Source organism: Apteryx mantelli, chromosome 9 (genome assembly GCF_036417845.1).
Source record: "Apteryx mantelli isolate bAptMan1 chromosome 9, bAptMan1.hap1, whole genome shotgun sequence".
NCBI classification, from domain to species: domain Eukaryota; kingdom Metazoa; phylum Chordata; class Aves; order Apterygiformes; family Apterygidae; genus Apteryx; species Apteryx mantelli.
Window position 1 is genome coordinate 2945219 of NC_089986.1, and position 20399 is coordinate 2965617.

The 20399-nt window shown below is 48.3% G+C and overlaps 1 protein-coding gene across 1 annotated transcript in view; it reads left to right on the forward strand.

Annotated features, from left to right (window-relative positions):
- The window catches only part of SCHIP1 (schwannomin interacting protein 1), a 150909-nt gene that overhangs the window by 78936 nt on the left and 51574 nt on the right, over positions 1-20399 (forward strand). The window contains 1 exon segment of the mRNA XM_067302168.1: positions 13003-13497. Coding sequence (XP_067158269.1) covers positions 13003-13497 — 495 coding nt within the window.

Here is a 20399-nt window from a genome sequence, read left to right on the forward strand (position 1 = left end):
TATGCCTTGGAAGAGATGCGTGATAGCATATGAAATATCCTGAGATTTTTTCCCAAACCTTTTTTGGTGGATCTTGTTTTAATAGGTTTGGGCAAGGAACAATTCACTGGAGGGTGGTACTTATATTTCCAGAAAAAAATGTAAGTCCTTAACCAGGCAGCAGGCTGGATCGCCCAAGACTGCAGTGTAAGCTGCCTGACCAGAGTGCCTCATTATGGAGAAAAATGGCAAAATGTCACAAACTATATTAGACAAATAGACCATCTCTTGCAAATTCGGGCCAAAGGCAGTGTGACAGAGAGCCCTTCCTGTTCGCATGCCAGCTGGCGTTTTAACTCATCGCTGCTGTACGCAGCATGTGTGTAATTTTTCAAAGTACTGGAGTGTTTTGTCTTGTTCTCCCCTGAAGTGGAGAACCACTGATCCGCAAGCTGGTGGAAATCCATGGGTGTTGTCATCTTGAGCAAAACCTAAGCTTTTCAGCTTAAAAGGAAAAGACAAAAAGTCCCTATTCCTTCTGGCTGTGAAACAGGTTTACATATGCCTCATGGCACGACGGTGGCGAGCTCGGGCCTCCTGGCCATCAGCCACCACCATTCCCAGAGCTGCTGATTAAGTCCTTCCTCACCTCTGATCTTCTCAGCAAGTGCAGGACGGCAGAAGCCCTCGGTCAGAGAGCCCTAGCAGAGGTGTACGTTGCACATGCCTCAGACCGTCCCAGAAACCAATGTATCGATAGTTCATCGGTGCCTTGCCTCTTAGCAGCCAGCTGGGACGAAACGTGCTGCAATACTCCTCTGAGCACTATCATCCCCCCTGTTTTCACTAACAGTTAGCTTCAAACCTAGTTGTGATAATCCGAATGACCAGCTAAGGCCCCTGAGGCTGCAAGGAGACGGAGCGCTGCAGCTCTCTTCATCGAAACCTCCTCACGGCCAGGTTTCCCCTCCCGGTGCAGGTCCCCGCACGCCCGGTTGAGTGCTGGGGCCCGCAGCGGGCTGCAGCTCTCTGCACGACCGCTGGGCTGGAGCCGTCGCATCCCCCAACCCTGCCCCGGGGAGCGAGGGGCTGGAGCGGCAAGGTTTTTAATCTGTTTAACGTAACTGATGTAAATATTAAGATGTGGCAGCGCCGTTGGGGATTCGTGCATTTGAAATATTCTAGCTATTTCCTTCCTTGCATTCCTTACCAACGTGCCTGTGAAGCCAGTTTATAAAATGGCATTTTTTTTCCCACAGCTTTGATGATTACACCAAATTCCAGAGGTCTTTTGACAGATAAGGAGGACACCTATTGACCTTGCTTTTTGTTTACCAAATGTATTTACTCTAAGGGTTTTAATGACCCTCCTTAGCTCCTGCCAGACGAGAGCGGGCATTGCGATAGGGAAGCAGCCTGAGCAGAGCGGGTAACAGAGTGAAGGGAGAGTTCACAAGCTCACAGAGTTTGGATTAACCCCAGCAAACGTGTCCTTGTTGGAGAAGTATGTAATAACGGGTCCACTTCTGGCTTCATCAGGAGGGAGAGGAGGAGAGATGATCAGGTTTCCCAATACACCAAGTATATCTGTCTCAACCTGTCTTGGATTCTCCAGGTCCCAGGATCTCATATACCAGCTCCTACGACAGCAGGGTAAGTCGGTGTGCTACGCGGCGTGTTAGACGGTGTCATGTTAGAGCACGGCCTGGCTCGTGACATGCAATGGGCAGGGGCGCAGCACAGCAGCTGAGCCGGCGCGTCGTCCCTGAGGTCGCGCTGAGCCCCAAGCATCTCCTTGCAGAGCCCAGTGTCTCCCCGCGGCCAGCCGGCAGGGGAAGGCGCTTGGCTAGCAGGAGGGTGACGGAGCCCATGGCAAAGCTGGAGATGCAGGGACTTGCCTGGGAGCAGGAGGGAGAGCCCAGATGAGAGTGTCTTGCAGAGGATTCATCAGGAGGTGGAGAGGAAAGCGGTGCAAGGACAAGGCTAGAGCAGGGTGGAGGAGCTGGACATGAACACGAGAAGGAATCAAAGGAGCTCCATCCTTGGAGATGTTCTGAAGCCAGCTGGACAGGGTCCTGGGCAACCTGTTGTAGGTGACCCTGCTTGAGCAGGGGGGTCGGACTAGATGATCTGCAGAGGTGTCTTCCAACCTCAACCGTTCTGTGATTCTGTGAGCAGGCCAGATGGCTAGGGAAAAAGCAACGGTGGACTTTTGGGGTAGAGAGCGCCCAGGGAGAGAGGTGGGATGTTCCTACCAGATAGACGGCTGGAGTAGACCAACTAGATGCAAGTGGTTACCAAAGAGGACACGGGGCTGCAGGGGATGTATAGAAGGGCAAGGGTGAGGTATGCAAGAAGGAGGGAAACAGCAGAAGATTCACAAATGAGAAACACGCCTCAGGCACCGGTAACCACCGAGAGCGACTGCTCTAGGCCATGCAGCTCCAACGGGGAGCCCAGCTCCCGACGGGAATGGTGGTTGTGTCAGTGCATGAGCAGGTGATGTGCACAGTTGTCTGTCACAGGGAGGGGGGAGTAGAGGAAAGCGGAAAAATGCCCGGGGAACCAAGAAGGTTGTGAAGCAGAGCTACGCTCTGTGTGTGTAGATAACCATTATCAGAAAAATCCTCAGGGAATCCTTATATTAGACTGCTAATAACTTAATTACAACCTATTTACTTCTTGAAGGGTAATTTTTGGTAATTGTCTTTAATGCACCTTTGTTAAAAGCAATGAGGCAGTATTTGCTTTCTACCAATTTCAGCAAAATTTAAGTTTAAATATATTCAAGCGCTAATCCCCATTTTGCCGAGGCAGTGATAAAGCCTCTGGTGTGTGTATCAGCATATTTCACAGTGTTTGGGAATAAAATTAGCCATTCGGACTGGCCAGTTTAGTCACCTGAATGACAGGCCTCAAGAGATTTCAGCAGTTTTCTATGCTACCCTATTAAACATGGTCAAGAAATAAATTTCATTTGAAGGAATTTGTTCCTTCCTTATTTTCTCCTTCATAATCCACTCAAAATCACAAAAGTGTGGTATGTGCTTCTGAAAAGAGGTGTGCCTTTGGTTTCCTTCCCCATCGTTATCTTTTTGAAGATACCCAAATGTGAGAGCGTGAATTTGTCATTGAGTTTGGCTGGAGATGCACATAAAAAGAGTAAAACAAGATATTTAACAGAGGTTCCTTAAAAAAGGTCTCCCCTTTTCATCTCCTTGGTTCATGCGATGCTGACCTTTCATTCATCCTCCAGCCTGTAGCAAATTACTGGGGGGGAAACCATTTTGGGGAACACCATTTTTGAAATCCTCTGCGTTGTACAAAGGACATGAGACAAAGTGGCCTTTGCAGGTGTGTTTTAGGGCAGCAGTCATGGACATTTTTGCAGTCTTTCTGTTGAAAGCAGATAACGCTTGGCAATCCTGCATGGCAGCACTGGTGGTCATGAAACCCTGGCAGGGGACGAGCCATCTCAGAAGCTTTTTTGACTGTGAAAATTGAATCCCAGGATAGGGAAGCAGGGGCCTGACAGAGTCAGAAAGGTGAACACAGGGTAAGAGGGAATTAGTTTCGAGGCATCGCCATTCTCCCTCTCCTCCACCTCTGTTACCTCTTTTGCCAGCAGAAGAGCTATAATAAGACCTTAATCACCCGGACGCTAGCTGCCTTGTGCGTTTTCTTCCTCTTCGTTAACCCTCCCCCCCTTATCCCCACTCTAAATTAGGCAAAGGATTAATTTGCTAAATTTAAATGTCTGAACCCGCAAATCCAAATGGAAACGTACACGCACAATTTCCGCAAAGCCGGTGGCTGCGGGCCGGGCCCCATCCCTGCCGTGCTCTCTGCAGCCAGCCTGGGGGGGTACCGTGCTTCCCGGGCAGGTTTGCAGCCGGCCAGCCCTAATGTCGGGAGCACTTCAGCTTTTCCTTGCGATCCGCTGTGCTACACGCCGTTAATTTTGAAGTGGGACCGGCGTTATTGCATGCCCCAGCACGTCAGCGGCGGTGCATGCTTGGCTTGCGCTGGAGTTCGGGTTGCACGGAGAGGGCAGAGGGCTGGCACGGAGACGTGCAGCAATGCAGCCACCCTCCCCAAAATGCTCCCAAAATCAGCTAATCTGAGCATGCCGCGATGGTAGGCATTTTATTTGTGTCTTTTTAGAGAAGAGATGGCCTTTTATGTATGGATAAGCGGTAGTACATCAGAAAAATTGTTTGAAATACCAGATACAATGCAAGTTTATATCGAATGCGGCGAGTCAGCAGCATGCGAGGGGATTTGGCTGTTCAAGCTTTAAAAAGTTTAGAGGAGATGTTAGGCATAAGCAGCTGACACGCCGATGAGGAGACGTTCCTTGGGAAGTCTGGGGAGATGGGCCCAGGGCGATGCCGTGCCGTGGTCCCAGCGCATGCAGAGACGTTGCCTTTTCCTGGGATCCTCCCCGGCGTCTCCCTGGCATCCCGCTGCCGTGAATCATTTTGAGCCCTGGGCAGTGGCTGTGCAGGGCAGCCTTGAGCTGCTGTTAGCATTCCTCACATACCCCGGCTCTCCTAAATATTTATCCATCCCAAGCTACTGCTGAATTTCTGTTTTCTGAAAAGAAATACCCCGTGCTGATCCGTGGGCTCAGAAGCTATGTTTTCAAGCATTTTTGTCATGAAGCTCTTCCCCCACAACCGCGAAGCCAAAGCAATCTCATTTTGTTCCTTTTCTGGCTTTTGTTTTATTTACTGACTGAACAGGAACATAAGCCAGCCGGCCCCAGAGGTCACATAGGACTTAAATAGGGACTCGAGCGCTCGGTAAAACTGAAGAGCTGAGCAGAATGATCACATATCTCCTCGTGGCGTACGGGGGAGGAAAGCTCTGGAGGATCTTCTCCTTCATTTACAACAAAATGATCCCAGAAAGCTCCATTAAGTGTAGTAATGGCTGCTCGCACCAAGAAAGGAATCCCAGTGCTGTGAGGTGGGAAAATCTTACACAGGAGACTTTGTGGTCAGTGCAAGCAAAATTACAGCATTTAAAAAACACATCTGAAATCTCTGCGCCACGTGCAGACATGAGCACGGGTCGGGACTGGCGTGTGGACACCCTGCAGCCCTCCGTCCTCTTGGACGGCTAGGGGAGAAAGTGGTCTCTCTCTCAGGTATACATTTTTAAATGCATTTATATCCATCACTTTTTAAATGAGTGATATATTCCTTTTCCCAGCAACATTCAAGCTTAAATTTGACCCTTTTTATTCCCATGCCTACACTGATGTCTGTGGAAATTATCTTAGGGGAACAAACCTGCACGCATTGGCACTGAACTCCTTTTTCCTGGAGCGCTTACCAGGGCGGGTATTTCGAAGATGCCTCAGAATTAACCCAGGGATGGGAATGAAGCAAATGACCCTTCTGGTTCCTGCAGACTTAGGAAGAAGAAATCACAGCTATTATGCTTGGTTTACACTTTAAGAAAAAAGCTGGAAAACATATTATTTTTAAGGGTTAGAACACTGTCCTCCACATCAAGTTCAGACCCGTGAAATATGTGGCCGAAATTTTTTTTATAAGAGGAATGGGTAAAAAAGCTCCTTAATAAAAATGGCTGGTTTGGGGGGCCAGGGAATATATTGGCAATCAGAGTTTGGAGATCAAACCCACTTCCACGTGTGGTGGAGTCCAACATGGGCTGTGGGCTTGACCATGCGACGATGAATCCAGCTGGTTCCTGGAGGGGTGTGAAGGAAAGCGTGAAGTTGGCCTTCAACGTGGGCAACTGCGACCGCAGAGCTTCCAGGTGGCCTCTGAACTGGGGCTTGGTGTGACATCCCGCCTCAGCGGTGGCAGCAGCACAGGGGGTGAAAGCACGCCGGCGTGGTCCGGGCACACGCGGGGCTGATGGGGTGTTTCGGATACGTCAAGAGAATAAATAGCAGCTTAAATCCCTGCCAAGTAACCTGAACAAAGAAACAGAAATACTGACAGAGAGTTCATACCGGGAGAAGGAAATGGGGATTGATTTAGTCGTGGCGCTTTTCCTTTTCTAACGGTGGTGGCGAGCATAAACCCGTGGCGTTCCCAGGAAACAACGCATTCCTGTGATATCGCAGGGCAGGCAGATTAGCGTCATTTCACTGGCAAATCCCCATCAGCAGAATAATAATGGTCAACTCTGCATGGAATTCAGCTGCTTAATCAGATTAGAGAGTAATCCTCCTGGAAGCCCTGGCCAGACTTTTGAGGTAAATGGACTGTTCTCTTGCACCGGTCATGGGTCTAATTAGAGGTCTCGGGAGGCTCAAGGTTGCACAGTTAAGAGCAGCAAACACGCTTGTTGTGAGGAATAGAGTCTGGTTTTGCTAGGGCCTTTTTACGTTTGGGAGCTTAGGGGAGCGACAAGAGGAGTGCTGGAGAGTAGGTGAAGTGAAGGCCCAGCTGGCTGAGATGCTTTGGTGCCTACAGACTTGGATGGTGTCTGAAAAGGCCAGGAGACGGAGGCAATTTTAAGGTTGGTTGTGACTTCTTGGTTTCCATGCCTTCCTACCCCCCCTTAACCTACAAGGTTCTGCAATATAGCATGAGAGAGAGCATAGAAATGTGTTTTAGTCTGGGGTCATAGTAATGCCAAAATGGTAAAATGAAGTGAATTTAGTAGCTTATGATAATAAGCAAACCGGCTGTTAAAGTGGACCTACGTTCATTCGATGAAAGTAGCAAGTATTTTTTTTTTATGATATATTTCTTTCTGTTTCATAATCAACTCAACATGCCTTGTTTGTATTAAAAACTCTTCTGCACTGAGTAAAATAACTGTAAAGCATGTTCTTTCATTACAAGGACTTGCGTTCACACTCTTCACCTTTTAAAATTTGTATGAATTTCAAGTTGTTCATTGCTTTGGAGAAGCAACCTATTTGATGTAGGCTTGTAAAAAGAGATCAGTTACGTATGTGTTTTGAATAACAGTATCTGGTTTCTTCTTGTGAAGGGTCAAATAATAGAAATATTCTCTCCATATATAATAAGAAATGTCAAGGGCTTACCACGTGATTAAAAAGGACTGTATCTATCTGTAAAGAAAAAAAATAACAAAACACAGAAAAAAGGAAAAAGTTAGAAAATCATCAAACACATGTATTCTTATTCACCTAATGAGGGAATGCAGTCATGTGAAGAAATGTACCCAGGCATTTGCAAGGTCTTTCAATATGGAAAAAGAGTAGCAGAGAGAGATGGTGATGCTGCACAGTCATGACCAGGGCCTGTTTTTCGAAGCCCAGCACTGGTCCTGGTCTCCTCTGGGCATTTGATGTGAGTGTCGCTGGCTGACTTTAGAGAGAGGCACTCACTCCTCGCCAGCCTGGTGTATGGACCTAGAAACCGTCCCTTTTCTGACCGTACCAAGTCCTTGTATGAGGATTGCGTCGCTATGTTTCCAATTCGAAGCTCTGCCAAATGGGTTAATCTTTTCTCAGTGGCTGCTTTTCTTTAGTATCATACAGGATAAATCTTCCCCTTGTAATTCTTTTTCCCTTCCCATGTTCACTCCTGTGTCAGTAAGGGAGGAGCTGCTGTCCTCTTGGAAGGAGATGCCCATGGCAGCCCTTCACCTGATGTCGCATTACAGCCCGTCGGTGCCGGAGGGGAGGGTGGACAACGTGGTGGTGCTGAGTCTTATCTCATGAGATTGCTGCACAAAATTGTGATCTTCTTCATGAAACTGCAGTAAATTGAAAGGGTAAAGAGAATTCGGGTGAACGCAGAAAGGACCGTCTGCATCCGCAGCTCCTTCCTGTGCCGGATCGAACTCCTGCCACGCTTACTGAAATGGCCTCGCTCTGTCGGGAATAGGCATACGCACAACGCGAGGCGGCCACCGCTTGAGACGGCCGCGCTCCTGCTGCAGGAGAGCACAAGGACCAGCTTCTTCATGCCACCGCTGGGGACTAGGGACTAGCGCTGTACTGAGAAATTAAAAGTGCTACACCTTATGGGAGTTCTCTCATCTTCCACAAAATGTTATCGTTATACTCATCGCATTAAAGAAAAGAAATCCTCCTAATCAATCACGTGCACTATGAGATCCTATAAATAAAGCTTTCTGCAGTCTGTGACTATCAGACTGTAACCTATCAAACTGCTCCTCTGCTTTGCTAAGCAGATATTAGCTTCTTGATGGCGATATTAAAATACACTCAAATAAAGAATTACACTCTGATAAAAATGTCAAATGCTATCCCCTTCCCTCCTAACCTTACAGGTATGCAACTAGTCAAAATTTTTGCCAATATAATCCATTTCCAGGACCAAGGCTTGACTCTTGTTTCCTCCTGTCATTTGCTGGAATTATTTTTAAAACTGCATTTTGCACAATTACTAATTTTATTAATCAACATCATTTTTCTTTTTCATCTTAACTGCTCTGCTTTCCTCACGATCCCCCCTCAAGTGATACTGAAAGGAAAACAATAAAATGCAGTGCAAGACCCTTCTCGCTCCAGTTTGCAGCACAAAGGAATAATCTGTATTGCTGTGCAATTTTCTTAGAGTAAATGGTCTAAGATTGATTAATCACCTCAGTGTTTTATGACTGTACATCTCAATTCAGATTTATTGCCTTGCATGCTACTCCGGCAGAGACAGCTTAATATCCCCCAAGTAACATCGAAACTACTATGTAATAAAGAATTTTTGTTGTAACGACTGCAAAAGAGCGGCTATTGGTGGTGCCAGGCCCATCTCTCCCTGCAACTGGAACCCTTGCATACTGAAAACCAGCACTCCCCAGTCAGCCAGTCCATACGGATACCCCAGGACAGGGTTGTCCCTCTCCCAGACACCAGGTCTGCTTGGGAACCCGGACTTTTGGAACAGACCACAAAAAAAGGACAGAAATGGACTTCTGCTTTTGGTGAGTGTAAAACTAGCCCATGGAAACTTGGAGCCGTGGAGCAGCTCAAGCCACGTCTTTACGCAGGCAGGGATGCCAACAGCAAGCGCCACCATCCAGAGGAGACGAGCAGAAGTGGTGGGGGCAGGAGGGAAGCAGCCTTGACCATAGCTGTTGTTGGTTAATCCAGAAGTATCTTGGGTTAACCCATGCCGTTAACCTTGATAGTACCCGACAGACAAAGACGCTTAACCAGAGAGGTTAATATACTCTTGATCAAACAAGCTGTACTACTCTTTGCCGCACATTTTATTCATATTGAACTATGGCCACGATCCAAGGTCTCCCACACCCAGTGGGCACATTTAGATGGAAGAAAACCGGATGTCACTATTAGGCTTAAAACGTTTCCAAGTCTGATCACTAGCTCTCCTAATAGATTATGCCAATCTCTTTTCTGTCTGCCTAAGAGAGTTCCTGGTGTAGATTTGTTGGTATCCGGTATGATTTTATGGGACCAAAAAAGAGAAAGAACCATCCAGTGTCATTCACAGTCACTATTGCCAAAGATATGAAATTTGAGCAAGACTTTATATGTCAGCAAAGGAATAGATATAATCATACGAGTAGGGACAGTTCCTTTTTTATGTATTTCTAGGAAATCATCACCACTAACAAAGGAAGATTATGTCTGTGCTCTGAGCTGTGAAAGCTTGAATATATTTTGAGCCTTCTCTCAGCATGGTCTCTGCTGTAATCTTACCCTGAGTGTGGAAAAATTACTTTGGTCCATATTTATTGTATACTTCTCCACTCTGAGCGGAGACCAAAACACTTCATTACTCCGAAGAAATTGGCCTGTCTTCTCTCAGGGAGGTGGTAACAACTTTGCAGCCGTCATAATTTCATTTTATCTCTAACGGTTTTCAGCAACTAAGAAGAACCAGATGGAGCATGTTGTCCCGCACGTGCCTCGGGGAGCTCGCAGTACCAAAAGGGCCCCAGTTACACTTTTCAGGGATTGGCCATTTCCACAGATACAGGCATCTCTGCCTGAATCTTAAAAGAAACGCAAAATGTTTGTGATGGGAGGGATCTGCACCAGCAGCCAAATGAAAATATCCGGAATTAGGCCCGCTACAACTGAGATATTGCAGATCCTCATCACAGAGGCCAAGAAACTTGCATTCGCTATCGGCAGAATAGCAGCCTGCAAAATCCTAACGATCAACTAGATCGGTTTCCATGTTTCGTTTAACAAGTTGTGATTTCTCTCTCGCGTTTCGTCTGTCACGTGTCACCTGTTAATCATTGCCAACCTGAGAGGACGGAGGTGGAGAACAGCCAAACGGCAGGTGGGCAGATCTGAATGGCAAGACGGACACAAGAGCGAGGAGGTGAGACCCCCCTTATCGGGAAGGAGGCAGCTGTGAGAAACAACAGCTCTCGCTGCTCCGGGGAGCTGGGAGCATCTGCCCTCCGGAGAGCGAAGCGCTGCGTGCCAGTCGGCAGCATTGCCTGACCCTTGCCAAGTTCCTACCGCCACTCGTACCCTCCGCTTTCGGAAAAAACAAAAACACCTGGCACCCTGCTCCAGAACGGTTGCCAACTTCTGGCTGATAAGAGAGACCTGTCAAAAGGGAAAAAACCCTGCCGTCCCTCAGAGTGTGGATCGATCCATTATGTGGGGTACAATAGCCAATCTTCCCATTTCTGGACCCAAAGCGTATGATACGATGGAATATCGTGTAAGCTGTATGAGGTTCGTGCACTTCACAAGCAAATGGCGTAACCATCTGGCTGATCGTGAGGCCAAACCCTGAGACTAATAATCTCAACGAACTGATGACAGTTTGAAGATGATATACTGAACGGCCTCATCAGAATACGAAACCAAATATTGCAGTGCAAACTTCGAGATGAGCATGTGGTGTAATGCTGCAGCACGCCGAAGGGTGCACATCATGGAGGTATGCCCTAATCGCCTGCAGAAATTCTGCACATACTGGAAGATTTTGCAAAATCAGGACCTACATATTTACATCTTTTTGTTTAAGGTATTCATAAGATTCCTCCCTCCAGTCCTCTGGCTACGGTTTATAATCTCCTCAAGATGAATAGCTGCATAGCAACAAGTTGAAAAGTCATGCGAGTTAAATAGCTGCAGATGTTTTCCTTCTTTCCCTTCTTCCCTTTCCCCTATTTGGAAAAACTAACAAATCGAGGAACTAACTGTGTGTGTTAGCAGAGGCGAGGCATGGGCAGAACTGAAACAGGGAGCTGCAGAAGGTAAATATCTAAAGGCAGTATGAAGCCAGTCTTTTACACATTAACCAGTATTTCTGTACCACATTATATGCCTAAGCATGTTCGTCATTATGCTCTGAATCCTATAAAATGTACTAGAGCTCGCTACATTCTTAAACCTCCCATGACCTTAAGGAGGTTTGTTATATAGCTTTTTCCTACTTCTGCCAAAAAAGTAAACTTTTAATCCAATTAAAGGTTTGAATTTAAATACTACTTTATAATTAAGAATCATTTCTAGCTCTCTATTCCAACAGACTCCTAAAGCCGCAAGAAGGCTGGTGTTTCCTGCGTTCTCCCCCGCTATATCTGTTCTGTAGAATCGTTACGTATTTGCTACCAAGGGATTACGAGGCCAGCTGGCTGCTTATTATTTCTTGCAAATATCATTTTTAAGGTGCTGTTCTGTTCGATTAATACTCTCCACCTCAACCATGCACTATTAAAAGGTCTTCTTTAAGCAAATTTTGGAATAGGCAAATTTGCATGTTACACTGGGCTTCAGTGACCCAGAATATGTAAAATAGATTAGCTTTTTAAATGGAGTTATTTATAGGCTACTCTTAATTAGTTACTTTAAATTACAAAAAAAAAAAAAGAAAGAAATTGAGAGTGTGTGGAAAGCGGTAATTTGGGTAGTAGGTGAAAAGTGACAATTTGTAACGTGAGGCTGCATGCATCCCTCCGGGCATTCGGTGCCGACTGCCACTCGCGTCGTAATTAACAGTTAAGCATCCCCGAAACTCCAGGCAGCCTCAGCCTGCAGCAAAAGCAACGGCAAAACGTGCCGCGTGCCATCTTGCTTTGAAAAATACCAGCATTTTGCCTACAGTACTACATTTGTGGGTTTTACGCATTTTTTTTAAAAATCAGTTGGGACTTGTTATATTCCCTGAACGGCGCACTTGCTGCCTGGGATTTTTTTGGTTTTTTGGAGGGATGTGGCTCTTGGAAAGCAGCCAGAGAAGGGAGGGCAGAGAGGCCGGGTCTGTCCTCGGAGGGGAGATGGAGACGGGACGAGGCAGGACGGAGGCAGGAGAGGGCAAAGCGGGGACCGAAACCTGCCGTAACCAGCGGGGGCTCCCCAAATTCACCGCAGACTCAAAACCCGTCGTAATTAGCACGCACGGCCTTTGCGGGAAAGCTGTTTAACGGGCTTCAGCGCAGGTCCCCCGAATTCAAACACTGCAGAGTTTCTTGTGCCCCCGGGATAAATCAGGCCGTATTTTGGCGCTGGCTCCGCCGTTAAGTCACCTCAGATATTAGGGTGACGCGGGGCCCTGCCCGGGTGGCGGGAGCAGGCCCGGCCGCCCTGGGAGCGGGGCTGCCTCCGTCCGCCACGCGTTATTTGTGTGCTCTTAGCCGCCTTTTTTTTTTTTTTTTTTTTTTTTAATAATTAGCGAGATTTGGGGAAATCCGTGTTAAAGAGAAGGCGGTTTGTAAGGACCGCGGGGCCGCGCCGCGCCGCACCGCAGGGCGGCGGCTTCTCCACACGGCTCGGCGCGACGCGGCGGCGCTTCTCCACACGGCGGGGCCGCCGCGAGCCCGGGGGCGGGAACGCGCCCGAGGGCGGGAACGCGCCTGAGGGGAGCCGCGCTGCGCCGCAGGGGGCGCTGCGCTCGCGGGGCCGCGGGGCCTCCCGCCGGCCGCCTCCTCCCTCCCTCGCTCCCTCCCTCCCTGCGCGGGGCGCGGAGGGCGGCTCGGGCCGCGCCGCCCCGCCGCGGCAGCGGGGCCGGCCCCCGGCAGGCGAGCGAGCGAGCGAGCGAGCGAGCGGGCGGGGGCCCGGCAGCGGCGGCTGGTCTGACGCGGCGCCTCTCGCTTCTCTCCCGCCAGGACGCCCGGGAGGATGGCATGGATCTAGGGAGCGACGCCGGCAGCAGCCGCTCCAGCTCGGAGTCCAACTCCAGCAAAGTGACGCCGTGCTCCGAGTGCAAGTGCTCGCCGCCGCCGCCCGGCAGCCTGGACCTGGCGGCGCTGGACGACTCGGAGGAGGAGGAGGAGGAGGAGGAAGGCTACCTGCCCGATGAGCAGCACCGCCGCCGCCGCGCCCAGGCCGCGCCCCGCCGCCCCGCCGCCGCCGCCCGCCCGCGGCCGCAGCAGCGCCCGCCGCCGTTGGCCCCGCAGGAGCGGCGGCGCGGCGGGGCGCCGGGGCCGGGCGGGCGCCGGGCGCGGCGGGGCGGCGGCGGCGGCGGCGGCGGCGGCGGCAGCGCGCAGCCCCCGCGGGAGCCGCAGCCGCCCGCCATGGACTGGGCGGCCCTGGAGAGGCACCTGGCCGGGCTGCAGTGCCGCGAGCAGGAGGCGCGGGGCCGCCGCGCCGGCTACACCTCGGTGAGTGCGAAGTCATCAACTCGCGGTGGGGCTTCCCCCCCCCCCCCCAAATCCTTTGAATTGCAGCTCGTTGCTGAGAAATCCGGGCGGCTCTGCCTGGTGTCGATAGGCCCGTGAGAGCTGCCCTGCGGCACCCGCTTCTCCCCCGGGCTTGAACTCGAAACCAAAGCTGAGCCTCAGCCCCCCCCCCCCCCCCCCCGGGACCCGCGAGACGGGTGACACCCTCCGATAGGGACTTTCTAATCCTCCTGTAACACGCAGCCATTGTGCAGATGCTCGGCTTTCCTTTTTTTTTTTTTTTTAAAAGGTAATTTTTATGAGTAGGAAGCTTATCTTCCTAGCGTTATCTGATAAACTTCTGCTGCCCCGAGCTGGCAGAAGCATCAGCAGCGATGGAAACTCTTTGCCGCTGGCTACGCGCTTAGCAAGGTGAGGTGTTGCCTGCCGAATCTGTGGCTGTTTGCCTCCGCGATGGTTTTTCTCCTCGGTGTTGCTACACCTGATGATATACCTCGAGTTCCCAGTCTGAGTTTCGCACTGCCCGGACGTACCGGTTTCCCAGCGTGTGTGGCACTGGAAACTTTCTTTTCTGAGTTTTTGGCCCGTCCCTTAACAAATTTTCCAGTGCCCCAGGAAACAGCGTCTGGTGTGGTTTCTCCTGTGGTTCCCTCCCCTCCGCCCGCGCACATTCCTCTCCGGAAGGAGCCCTGAGGGGATCCTGGAGTTCACCTGAATGAGGTGGTTTGGGGTTTTTCCTCATCTTGCTTTAGCTTCGGCCTTTCTCTGAGCAGGGATTCGCCTTCCCCCCGGCGTGCAGGAGGAGGTACCTGAGCTCCGCCGCCCTGGTTTCCGTGTAGGGTGAGGGCAAGGGGCTGCTGGTGGGATAAGACACTGCGGGATAAGTGTGTGTTTCATCTCCGAGCCAGTTCGGAGGAGTTGCTGTGACGCCGTGCGTGGCAGCGCTCTCCCCTTGCACGTGCTTTGGGATGCGGCCTCCAGGACCTCTTGGAAGAGGAGCACCTGGGGCCTCTCAACGTGCCAGGGCTGAGCTTGCTTTCCGCGCCTGCACGGTGGCATCCTCTCATCGCCCTGATGAGATCTCCCTGCGTTTAATGCTGCGCTTGGGTCAGCCTTTTGGCTGTGACCTGATTCTTTTGGCTGTTTAAAAAAGGATGGAAAGGCGCTTCAGCCCATAGCTGGCCACAGAGGAATAGAGGGGGATCTTCTTCATCTGCTTTAAGAGGATGAGAGTGCCACTGAGCCTTGGTGCTGCTTCCATTCTGTTGCACTTTGTCAGGGCTACAAAGAGCTGCTTTTTAGTCCGGGGTCGTCATGAAGATGACGAGAGGGCAGACAGAGCGAGTGACATCTCGGGGTTGCACAGAAAACATGTGGCAGACCTGGGAAACTGCGCCGGCTCCTGGCCGAGCCCTACGGTACGGCCCGGTTTCTCCCTGAGGCTTGCGTAAGCGCTGTGTGTCTGGGTCACTGAGTCGTGTAGAATTAGGTTATAACTCCGGCAGTCTGACGGACCTTTGGATGTGCCACCTCTGACTAATGTATGAAGTTTTAAAAGTATTCCCCACAAACCATGATGACTCAGTACCTTAAAGGCTTCCTAAAACCAGCTTGAAGAGAAAATCTTTTTTTTTTTTTCTTCTTCTTCTTCTTCTTCTGACCTTGACATTTTTCTGTGGCTCAATATCTTGCTATATATATAATAAGATATTGTCTGTCCCTGCTGGAGGCCCACACGTTTGTTTGTAAACGTGAAAGTGATGAAGTGAAACTAGCCAGGAGACAACTACGTATGCAGTTGACTAGTCTGTTCCTACTGCTAGCAGAATTCATTGAAAAGGTAAACAAGAAATTTCAGCATTAAAAAAAGCTCTTGGTTGATATAATCTAAAATTAACTTGTCAACGGAGATGTGTGGAAAACTTTTTTTTTTCCATTGGTCTGTATTAGCAGAAATTCTGTATATATCCCATTGGTTCTCATGAAAAAAAATTCCTGAGTAATTCCTGGTAAAATTAGAGAAATTGAGGATTCTTTCTGGAGTTGATACCTGTTTTCAATTGTTCTTTATTGTGCTTCGAAATAAGGTTCTGCAAAGGTCTACAGCATTATTTCCGGTACTGCTGCTGGCTTCTACGCTCCAGAGCCGCCGTGTGACACGTTGCATTTAGAGCTGGTGTCGACTTTGTTACGTGTTTGCTGCCGAGCTCCCTACAGTTAGATTAGCTGTCACCTGTTCTTCTCAGATTGGGGTTACAGTATTTAAAACTGGCTTCAAGAGTTTCTGCTACCCTCTTGTAATAGGGCTTGCCGCTTTATCTCGCAGTTACTGGGAAGAAGAAGTTTGTGTTGAGCTGTGCTGTGTCCTTGCTGGGGGAGACTGGTCAGGCTGTCGTTACAGGAGAAGGCAATTGAAAGCTTTACAATAAAAATGCTAAAGTGACTTTGGGGAAATTTCTAGGCAGTGAAGCTCTGGGACGAAATGCAGGATGGGGTTAGGATGACTTCAGCTGAACTAAATATAGCATTTAAACTGAAGAGGGACCCTCAGTCTCATCTGTCCAGAGACAGCAGTCTTGTATTTGCGGGGATTTGACCTTAACTGCTAGAAAGAGCAGCGAAAGCCAATGTTAATTATGTGGGAATAAAGGCTATTGTTTAACTTTCAGACACAGTTGCACGACACAAACGAGACACGAGGGACAAGAACGAGTCTGCGCGTCACCACACAGCGTAACGTTAGGTGAAAAGCTTTTACCAAAGACGTTCAGATAGAGGCCGGAGACTTCCGTTCAGCGTTGGCACGCGGATCAGATGATGCTGGTGGCAAAAAACGCAGCAACGCGTGGGTTGGCTGGCAGGCCGTCCTTCTTGCTGAGCTGTAAGTCTGTACTGGTAAAGAGTCTTGCAGAGGCGAGGTGGCCGCTGGAGGGGGCCTGGGCAGCCCTCGTGGCCTGGCACGTGGGACAGGCCGTTCTCTAAAGCCATTGCTGCCTTGTGGCTCCAGGGAGGGGAAAAATGAGTCGGGTAACCATGAGAAGAGTGTGCATAGGAGTCAAGGAGTGTTTTTCTTCTTTCTCCGCAAATTAGAGGCTGTCTTCCTCCTCACCCCCTCTAGTTAGATAACTTTAGTCCACCAGACTTGGTCCTCCTCTCACATGCAGAGATCCTTCATCTGGTAGCTAGTCAGACTGTTGAATGTAGTTTAAAAAGTAAATGACCGCATGATTATGTGGGGAAGGCAAAATAAATGTTTCTGTAGCTGCAGTTTGATAATGCCACTGGGTCAGTGGCAGCCTGAATTTATTAAATAACATTACTGCTCCCTTCTGCTTGGCCCTTTAGAAATATAACCTTCATCAGCTGCTGCGTCAGTTTATTGGAACTAATACTGTGACCAGATCCGCTGAAAAATGGCATTGAGTACTTGCTGCCCATCTGCCGAATCGGTGCAGCTGTACGCACAGCGGGCCCTGTCGCTCCGAAATATCTGCACATGCTGGCCTAGACTGTGCGGCGAAACTGAGATTTTCACGTTTTCTGACTTTTCAAAGAATAAAAGAGATTAGGTTTTCTAAAAATGTATTTGAAAGGTTATGATTTCAAGCTGTTACAATGGGCTGAAGGTTTCCAGTCTTGTCTTTAAGCTAAGTCATGTGGAAAGTAAAATAAGGTCAGCCAGGTGTTCGTGATGTTTTGCTGGATTGCGGGCCAGCGTGGAAGTGCATCCTTCCGGGCTTCTCGCAGGTTTGTTTCTTCTGGGGCAGCTCCTCTAACCGCTGCATTAATCACAGCGTTGAAGAGAGGCAGCCTGCCTGCAAAACCCGTTCTAACACGCATAGATCGGGCTCCAGCTGAATGAGATGCATTAGGTACTCTAGTGTCTGCTGGATGCTCATCTGATAGAGAAGTACATCTTTTCTGAAGGTGGTTAATGTTTAGAAGGTTCCTCGAAAATATATGTGGATTGATCTCATCCAGCTGCAGGAAGCCTGCTGCCAGTATTTTTTCTTTACTCTGCTCAACTCCTGAAGCTTAGCTGTGTCAGAAGGAATAACAAATGTGCCACGACGTGATTTATGGTGCTTAGGAGCTGCTGAGGTGCTTAGGAAGCAATGACTTTCTACTTGCAGCCTCACTAACAGTTCTAATAAAATCAAAATCAGCATTAGTGGTTCTAATATTCTTTCCATTGCATCTTTGAGGATGGTAATTACAATCAATAGAACGTATTTTCTGAAAATAATATCTGCAAATTCCATAGTCAATTAAAAAAACACTTGCGAAACAGGAAACGGCTCAGCCAAATGACTTGCCTCTATAAAGAGACCGTAGTGCTTGTGACGGTCTGCAGAGCAGTGGCTCTACAGAGTGAGTTTTGCTGTCCGCAGAAGAGGCTTATTGCGGCCAGCGGTGATAAAAGCCTGTCCTTGCAGTCTGTGGGACTTTTCCTGAACCCTGGTTTGCAGACATGTCCTGTAAGCATAAGAGTGTGCTGGAGTCCATATTTTTCCCTTTTCATCAATAACTTATTTCTGCATATACTGTCAAGATATATAGATGCTGGTTATATGATACCTTTGGCACTATAGGTACCAGTTCACTAACATCAGCGCAGTCTGCCCGGCCTCATAATGTGCCTTCAGACATGTTCGTTCTTACATTTTATAAAATATACTCAGCATGTTAGGAAGTTAGATTTGTTCCCTTATGAGTCATTTGCTTCTGAAGGCTATCTTGAATTAGTGGAGATAGGCCTGTGCTCCTGGCTTCATTCAGAGCAGCGGTTTAATCTGTGGCCTGCTGACTGTGGAGGTCTCTGGAGCAATTTGAAGGGGTCCCTGAAAGACTGAAGAAGAACCAGCACTGTTTGTCAGTAGCCTTAAAATCACTGCATACAGTTTGGCACTTTCACTGGATAATTTTTAGGTTTGCTTTTGAAAATGGTCAGAAACCTCTCTGAAAGGTTTTCAAGTGGTGGTACAGGAGATAACAAAAAATAAGAGAAGAGAAGGGAATGGAGTCCGTATAAATACATTTCCTCTGCCCATGGTATGACTGGGGCCTTGCTTTTCTCCTCTGGCTGCTGAAGCTTTAAGAATTCAAAGTATATATTATAGTACAGGATTAAATCTTTAAATAATTTAATAATTGGCCTGGGGCAGAGGTCTCTCTTTGAGGGAGTGGGAGGCCAGCTCTGAAAGGAGAGCTGGATCGCAGCAGGCGTTGGGGAAGAAGAAATATGCAGACAGAGTTGTCAAGGGGGGAGTAGGGGAATGAAATGCGAGACGAGACGAGCGAGGCTGCCTCTGTGCCTGACAGATGCACTTTATTACAGCGCTACGAGAATATCGGTGCAGCCGGGCTATCGCTAACGTGGGCCTAGATGGAGCGCAGGGCTCTGTTGTTGCATGAGGGCAAAGCTTTTATCTTCCTGGGCGTGTTGTCTCCAGTTTTTACGGAGTAAATGTTTACTTGATGTGGTTGGCAGTGAGTTTGTTCTCACTTAAAATGAGTAATATTTGCTTGATTAAGCTTTTTTAAAGTGTTAAGTTCTTCATCCGTAGCTGATGTTAGAATGTCGCCTTGGTGGAGAGGGTATTAGGGAGCATGGGAGTGGCAGGGTTTTCAATGCTTAAAAGCAATTTTTCCCAGACAAAAATGGACAGTGCACTGACTTCTGACAAACTAATTTTCAAAATCAAACTTCTGGCTTGTGGGAAATGTTATTTCTGTCGTTCTTGCAACATAGAGGCACAGCAAGACCTTTTTTCCCCACCTGGTGGCTTTTATACAAGGGCTCTTATTAGATTTGGCTGTCTTACTCCTCCTAGGGCAATTGAAGGAGGTAAAATGACTGTTTTGATGAGAGAGGTTCTTTAGGGGCAGTTCATTTGTTTCAGAGCATAGCTGACAAGGAAAAAAAAAACATTTTTGGCTTAGGAAGTGTTGTAATTTCAGTCAAACAATGGGTTTGTTTGCCTTGTATAAGTGTTCCCCCCAGTGTAATTGGGTGTAATAACTTAGGTGATGTAATGCAGTCGCTGATGCATTACTGCCGTGTTCTGCTGTGTATGAATCAAAGCGGCAGTGTACTTTGGCCACTTTCCACCCAGCTCAAAGGTTAGATGAGGTTGGCAAGATATTAATGATTCTGCCAAAGTGTGCAATGTCATTAAGCTAAGGAAACATCTATACGTTCTCTAAAGCGCCTGTTTCTTGAGGAGCGTTTGTAATTACATAGATTGGAAAGATGTATGTTTGCTTCTTCTGAAACTGTTCCAGGCAAAGCAACAACAGTTAATAATCTTGAGCGAAAACTTATCTCCATTGCCGCTGCAAAGCCTTTCATTAAAGAAAGTGCTAAATACATGGGATGACAACATATGGATTCTTTTTTGAGAAATGATTCTCCTTTATCTGAGCATTAATATTATGTTAACTACTCTGTGTTATGGATACCAGCAAGTTGGCAGTAATTCCTAGTCGTTTGGTAAGTGAACATTTCATATGGTATGTAGAAATAGCCAAAACAAGCTGAGAGTTGGGTTGTTCAAATGCTAATTGCACTGCAAGTAACAGTAGATATCTCTTTAATGTGCTTGTGTGTGATACTGAAAAGGGCTATTCATGGTGCTGGCTAGTATAAGGTCAGCGCATATCTTTTAAAGGAGCATTTTTGGTATTTGGTATAGCAACTAGCGAAAGCTAAACCTTTGTATAGAGAGAAGTGAGCTTTTTTGTAAGTCAAAATCTCGATTATCTTGGAACACAGTTTTATTGGCATAATGGTGAAATCATGGTATTCTGCAGTCTACAGTTGTGCTCCTTCCCGCCATCCTGCCCCAGCCTCTGCTTGCGCTTTCAAATTTTCGCTTAAACGT